The 7,479-nt window shown below is 44.7% G+C and overlaps 1 protein-coding gene across 3 annotated transcripts in view; it reads left to right on the forward strand.

Annotated features, from left to right (window-relative positions):
* LOC145416510 (uncharacterized) overlaps positions 1-4,428 on the forward strand; it is a 40,197-nt gene extending 35,769 nt beyond the window's left edge. For 2 of the 3 annotated variants that reach the window (XM_080285478.1, XM_080285467.1), the window contains 4 exons: positions 1,455-1,571; positions 2,396-2,518; positions 2,900-3,107; positions 4,075-4,428. In XM_080285478.1, coding sequence (XP_080141604.1) covers positions 1,455-1,571; positions 2,396-2,518; positions 2,900-3,107; positions 4,075-4,220 — 594 coding nt within the window. In that variant the 3' untranslated portion in view covers positions 4,221-4,428. The remainder of the gene's footprint in view (positions 1-1,454; positions 1,572-2,395; positions 2,519-2,899; positions 3,108-4,074) is intronic. The other variant, XR_013900284.1, reaches the window with a different exon arrangement.
* The last annotated feature ends 3,051 nt before the right edge of the window (positions 4,429-7,479 follow it).

The following is a 7,479-nucleotide window of genomic DNA, read 5'->3' on the forward strand; positions in this document are numbered from 1 at the left end:
CCACCTGCCTATCTCTATCTATCTGTCTGTCTATCCATCTATATCTACATACCTACCTGTGTCTATCTATCTGTCTACCTACCTATCTATCTGTCTGTCTATCTATCTATCTGTCTACCTACCTATCTATCTGTCTGTCTATCTATCTATCTGTCTATCTATCCATCTCAATGCCTGACCCGATAGGAATCAAAACTGACACATACATTCCGTGTGAGGATTGACAAGAAGTGCCCCGATTTGGACATAGGTCGATCAAAGGTCAAGGTCACAGGTCGAGGTCAAGGGTCACAGGTCGAGGTCAAGGGTCACAGGTCGAGGTCAAGGGTCACAGGTCGAGGTCAGGGTCACAGGTCAAGGTCAAGGGTCATAGGTCAGGTATACTTTCTCAGCGCCCTCTCACCATCTTGACCTGACGATTTTTTCTATTAAGCTCTGATATGACCCCTGTTGGTGCAAGCGTTAATTACTCTGCCGAAATGAGGAGATATAATTATGCCATTGAGAGCAGCCAAGCGCGGAAGTTGTAAGAGCAATGAGGAACAACAGACCTTGCTATCTACCTGCAGTCTACCCCATCGTCTCGTTCTCGGTCTGCCTCTTCTCTTTCCAGACACACCACTACCTCACACCCTCCCTCATATACTACACAAATTTGCTCTTGCGGTAATTCTTCTAGCCACCCCACTTTCATACACTCATCCTGTGTTACAATGTTCTTGATTATGTGTACCGAGTGGGGGTGTGGAGTGGCAGGTGTAGGTGTGGCAGGTGAGAAAGTATATTAGTGTAAGATGATTGAATAGGTGGGGAGTGACAGGTGTAGTGTGGGTGTGACAGGTGTGGTATGGGTGTGACAGGTGGTGTGGGTGTGACAGGTGGTGTGGGTGTAACAGGTGTAGTGTGGGTGTGACAGGTGTAGTGTGGGTGTGACAGGTGTGGTGTGGGTGTGAGAGTTGAGGCATGGGTGTGACAGGTGTGTGGGGTAGGGGGAGATGAGTGTATATGCTTGAGAGGTGTGGACACGAGGAAAGGGAGGTAATGACTGCACGTGACAGGTGTGGTAATGAAGGTAAACACGCCACCAAGAGAGAGAGAGAGAGAGAGAGAGAGGAAGCTTGCAGTGATTCTACCCTTTACGCCGGTCAGTGAACTCGGCTTACCTTTGATTTTCTCTCTCTCTTTCTTCTGTCTGTTATTGTCTCTATAATAATGACAGTGATAGTAGTAGTAATAGTAAGAGGAGGAGGAGGAGGAGGAGGAGGAGAAGGAGGAGCAAGAGGAGCAGGAGGAGGAACAGGAGGAGGAGGAGCAGGAGGAGAAGGACGATGACGACGACGACGGTGATAGTAACAGTAGTAGTAGTAGCAGTGATGATGATAATAATAATAATAATAATAATAATAATAATAATAATAATAAAAATACCAATAAACCCGCATGTTGTTTTTCAGAAATGGAAGAGGGAGAATGAGAAACTACCCAAGCACCTGCAGCGGCCCCTCCCCCAGGAACCCGACTCCGCCCTCACGCAGGAGGAGTGGAACGAATATGCCTACCAATCAGCGCAGGTGAGGCAGGGGACAGGTAGGAAAGGGGGAGGGAGGGAGGGAGGGAGGGAGGTACAGAGGTAGAAAGAATAAGGAGACAGGCTGAGAGAAATAGACAAAAGGGGACAGGTAAGAAAGTGGGAGGGAGGGAGGAAGGGAGGCAGACAGGTAGGCAGACAGGTAGGAAGGATAAGGAGACAGGCAGACAGGGATGGAAAAAGGGGGTAATATAGAAAGGTAGAAGAAGGATGGAGAGACAGGTGGGGAGGTAGACAGGTAGGCACAGAGGTAGGAAGGATGAGGAAACAGGGAGAGAGGATTGGAAAAAGGGGGTGATATAGAAAGGTAGGAGGAGAATGGAGAGACAGGTGGGGAGGTAAGGAGATAGGTAGAGAGGTGGGAACGATAGGGAGACAGACATTTCAGGGACGGAGAGAGACAGGAGGGACGGAAAGGAGGTAGGGAGGAGGATAGGGACATGTACAGAGGTAGGGAGGACAGGGAGACATGTAGAGGGGTAGGGAGGATAGGGAGACAGGCAAAGTAATAGGAAGGATAAGGAGAGAGAGAGGGGGGTAGAGAGGAGGCAGGTAAGGGGATGGGTAGGTGAGCAGAGTAGGGAGAGAGGTGAAAGGGTGGGGGAGGGAGAGCGGTAGAGATCGATAGGTAGGTAGGATAATAAGTAGGTAGGTTGGTAAGTAGCCTAGAAGTTAGGGAGAATAGTAGGGAGAAAGGTAGATGATAAACAGATAGCAGTCTAGATAGGGAGTCAGATTTCTCAAACAAGGAGAGAGAGAGAGAGAGAGAGAGAGAGAGAGAGAGCTAACTCACATATTCTCACACAGGACCAGCTCGTGCCTTGTGAGTGGTGTGGGCGTACGTTCTTCCCGGAGCGGCTCGTGGTGCACCAGAGAGGATGTAAGCCGCCCCCAGGAGCACAACGGAACACCACCAGCAGCAGTTCCAAGGTGAGAGAGAGAGTGTGTGTGTGTGTGTGTGTGTGTGTGTGTGTGTGTGTGAGAGAGAGAGAGAGAGAGAGAGAGAGTGTGTGTGTGTGTGTGTGTGTGTGTGTGTGTGTGTGTGTGTGTGTGTGTGTGAGAGAGAGAGAGAGAGAGAGAGAGAGAGAGAGTGTGTGTGTGTGTGTGTGTGTGTGTGTGTGTGTGTGTGAGAGAGAGAGAGAGAGAGAGAGAGAGAGAGAGAGAGTGTGTGTGTGTGTGTGTGTGTGTGTGTGTGTGAGAGAGAGAGAGAGAGAGAGAGAGTGTGTGTGTGTGTGTGTGTGTGTGTGTGTGTGTGTGTGAGAGAGAGAAAAAAAAATGAAAAACTAAACAGGGTGTACTCTCCCTAAACAGAATACAGACACCAGCTCCAGCTACCTCAACACGTCCCAGAGCGCGGTCAAGCCCACGGTCGTCTGCTACATCTGCGGTCGGGAGTTCGGTTCCATGTCGATCGCCATCCATGAACCCCAGTGCCTCAAGAAATGGCACCTGGAGAACGAGAGTCTGCCCGAGAACCTGCGTCGCGCCGAGCCCACCAAGCCGGAGGTGATCTATGACGGTGGGTATTGGTGCTGTCAAAGGATGTTCCCTAATCCCATTTCCTTAGCGATTTATTTCTGGATCCTAGTATGACGTAAGAAAGTCCTAGATCCACCTTCTCGTCGGTTATGGAAGCTCCCTAACCCCCTTTCCTTAGCGATTTATTTTTGAATCCTGCCATCACATAAGAAAGTCCTAGGTCCATATTCTCGTCGGTTATGGAAGCTCTCTAACCCCTCTTCCTTGGCGATTTATTTTAGGATCTGCTTAGTTTATATAATTTTCTATCATGCAAAGTATGGTGATTAATATGATTTACGCAACACAGAAGACGGTAATGTACGAACGAAATAAATCGCCTCAGAATAGGTGTTAGGGAGCCTCCTTAACCCACGAGAATACGGACCTTTGAACAAAATAAAACTCCCTAAATCCCACATATGTTGCTTAGATATATGAAGGTGGGTATTAGAGCTGTCATATTTTAAAATTACACAAAAACTCCCTAAATTCCTATATATGATTTTAAATTCCTATATATGATTTTTCGATATGACGCTATGTTCAGGAAGGCCCGTAAGTAGCACTCTGGTAGAAACTCAGCTTGTGTGTTGTTGGTACGGCTCAGTAGGCTGGTGTGGGCGTCGTTGTGGCAGTGGGAGTAGGAAAGGCGTTGCAGGTTAGATACTGACAGACCACGATCTACCGTGCTTAATGGCAGTAATGTCTTGAAGTTGTTTATTTCGGTTAACTATGAAGGCTGGTGATATCTTTCATTAAACTCTTGCCATCTGATGATTTTATTCAGCTTGGGATATACGTTACCTAGAGGAGTCGATTACAACCTTGATAAACTCCTTCAGCAAGCGAGGCCATTCTTTAAATCCAATGAAATCCCCTGGTAGCATCTAAACTAAAACAGGAACGTCGCACGGATTCATGTGTTGATCTCTCCAGCTGTCTAATTCACGCCATCTCTTCCTCAGATGAAGGGAACATAGACCGTGAAGCCACCGCAGAGGCAGCCTGGAGGACGCACCTCGAGACGCTGGTCAAATGTGAGAATTGTGGCCGGACTTTCTTCCCAGACCGCCTCATCGTTCACCAGAAGGCCTGTCTGAAGGAAACTTGAGTTCCAGTACTCCAAACTTGACCGTGTTCTACGTACTACATCTGACAGGCTCGAAAAGACCATGCTATAGGGTTTAAATTTCAAAGGCTGAAGACCACGCTATAAGATTTAAATTTCAAATGCTGAATACCACGCTATTGGGTTTAAATCTGAAAGGCTCGGCTTATGGCTGTTGTGACCTGCTAAACAGTTCGAATTTCCTGAGGGGAAATTAAGACTTGTATAGCTGTTCGCTAATGCGTTCTCTCTCTCTCTCTCTCTAAAAAAAAAAAAAAAAAAAAAAAAAAAAAATGCGTTCTCTCTCTCTCTCTCTCTCTAAAAAAAAAAAAAAAAAAAAAAAAAAAAAAAAGACTCAAAAGGCAAGGCAACTGACAACGATTTTTACTATGAATCTGCGGCGTTAATTACAAGTCACGTTACCAGGACACAAATTATGCATCAGATAATACAACATAAACAATAACAAAGAAACTTCCTGTACCGTAGCTGAGTATGTACAAGATGTTGACAGGTGGTGCCGAGGTAATGCTGTACACTGTAGTAATAATATAATGACAGCAATCTGAACGTGCTGTAAATATAGAATGGGGTACTACGTGGGGAAAGGATAGAATGAGTGATCACGTGGGAGAAAGATAGAATGAGGTACTACGTGGGGGAATGTGGCTTGAAGTGGCATTATGAAATGGCGATGAGTAATGAAGGGGTATTTTCTTAAGCCACCCTGATTGAACTCTGGGTAGACAGAGGAGTTTTAGGTTATGTAGCCTACTGTAACGGCCGGCTTGCATATGCCTGCTATCGGCTGGCATTCTTTCATAGTCAAGCTACGATGGACGGATCCTGAAGAGCCAACTACAGTAATCGGCAGGGTGAATCAATGAAAAGGTAGGCAGTAAAGGAGGTAAGGGAGTGAAGGTGGTGCTGTAATGAGAAAGGGGTGAGGTAAGGAAGGTATACTCGTAGTAGTGAAGAAGGTAACTTACTTCCTGGTTGTGTATCAGTGTAGCTTTAATAAATTATGTCAGAATCTCTTATTTTTTCTTACTCCTTTTTTCAGAATATAAGAGACACCTGTTGGTATGGTGGTAAAGCTATATGTTTGTCACTGACGTAGGCTACAAGCCCGTTGACAGAATACCGATATGTGCATGAACTCCACTCATCCACAGTAAAACTATATAACAAAGGAAATAGAAGAATTCCCTATTATAGACTTGCCCACCTTCGGCAACACGATCAATTTTCATTCTTATTGGTCTTATCCCAGGGTCCCATTTACCAGCAACCCAAAGGACCTCCTCTTGACGCCTCCACTCCAAGTGCAGACATTTTCTAATACTTTTGCTATCACCAAATAAGTTTATCTAACTCATCCGAGATTTTCCAGTGAAGGAGTTAATGAAGGCTATAACTAACTCTCCAGTGAAAAGTCTATCGAAACTAAGCACAGTACTGTAGTCTGGTGATGAACAAAACTGGACAAGCCCCCCCCCCCCAACTTTCATCTGGAACCCCACCTCTTACCTGGGCCGCGTTCGTAAAATTCTGCATTTTCTAATGAACACTAAGAAAATGTGGATAACAAACAAGGTGGATGTCCTATGCCTGGCGACTTCTATAAGAGTAACGAGACCATAAAAGGACAACGATGGTAAAGAACTCACCTCATATGACTACTAAAGACAAAGACCACAAGGAATTTTTTTTTTTCCCCGTGCTATGGAGACAGTAATAACTGGAAGAGATCTCGAATACTGTACGGGCCCTGAAATTACTGCAAAGGTAACCCTCTTCATAGTCCACACTGAGCAAGAGGGCAGAGTCTTACCAATAAACTTCTCCAAAGTCAGTACCATTTTTCCTTTCATAAAGACTACCCCACAAACTGCTTACAACCCCTCATAAATACAAACCTTGCAATGTCCAGCAATCATCCTACGCAAATATAAATAGCACCCCTTCCCTGAAGAGAGAAATTAAGGATCATGCTTTACACACTGGTTCGAATCCAAATTTTCTACAGCACAGAACCTAGCCTCGAGGGCAGGATCTGCCACTAGTTTTACTTCGACTTATCCATGTTACACCCAAAAATTGCCTTCACTTCACAACCGGATGCCCATAAGCTTTACGAATACTGCATACTGATCTACCATTACCTACAACTGACATTTACAATTAATATCTACGGTACAGTAGTGGGCCTCTAATGACTTACAAAAGCTACCTCCTTCAATAAGTGACATTTCATTCTTGCTACCTTCAAACAATTTTAGAGACCTTGCAAACTGGAGCTGGATACAGTTTACTTTATTCCTTCAGTACGGGAATGTCTGCCAAAGTTTAAAAAAATCACCAGGAAGTAGCAAGAAATCAAATACACCGCTGGATCTACGGGGTTAGGCCTCAATACTGCTATAATACCCTCAAACCCCAGCTGGAAACCATCAACCCCAGGAGGTAAAATATCTACAAGCTTGGTAACATATTACACAACACAAACCTAGCTTTATTCTCACCAGCATCTCAACCCATCTCTAAACTGGGACTTTGATTTGGGACAATAAAGATGCTACTAGCAAACTTTAACAAATTTACTGTTTTGACAGTGCCAGCTACAGCTACATAAAACAATCAGCTGTATCATGGCCAAACCAGGGATGCATGCCATGCTTTCCCCAATTCTCAAGAATAAATAATGGTTATCATACACTGATCACTAGCAACATAAATTTACTCATATGATGCCATAGCACGTTGAATGGCTTAGCATGGTAAAATCTAACATAACACAAAAATGTGCACATCTCGGCTTAGGGTTTGACTGCCCAGCTGACAATCATTCGACAGTTACCAAGCCTTAATCCACGCTTACGAGGAATACCTCCCAGGGTCAATTGTAGCCATCTACTACCCACTAAAGCCTACAACAATCCCTCATAAGTTCCCCTTTACCTTATGCCTGTGCTTCCTTGAACCTGCTGTAGTACAATAATCCTCCCTTTCCAAAATGCATGCCTTCACTAATCCAAGTTAATATTCTTCCCTAAAGCTTGCATCAGTCATCTTTACTCAGTCTGAAAATAAAAAAAAATTCAAACTAATACCAGAGAATTTCATAAAGCTATTTCTGCACTCATCTATTATTACTACTGTTTGGTCAGTGTGGATGTAGGTTTCAGACATAAAAAGCTATACTGCATGTCTCTATGATGTGCCACCAAAAGAACCAAGTTAAGGATTAATAAAAATGCAA

The sequence above is a fragment of the Coenobita brevimanus genome, chromosome 13, assembly GCF_032717465.1.
Source record: "Coenobita brevimanus isolate Jiangsu-jjx chromosome 13, ASM3271746v2, whole genome shotgun sequence".
In the NCBI taxonomy this organism is placed as follows: domain Eukaryota; kingdom Metazoa; phylum Arthropoda; class Malacostraca; order Decapoda; family Coenobitidae; genus Coenobita; species Coenobita brevimanus.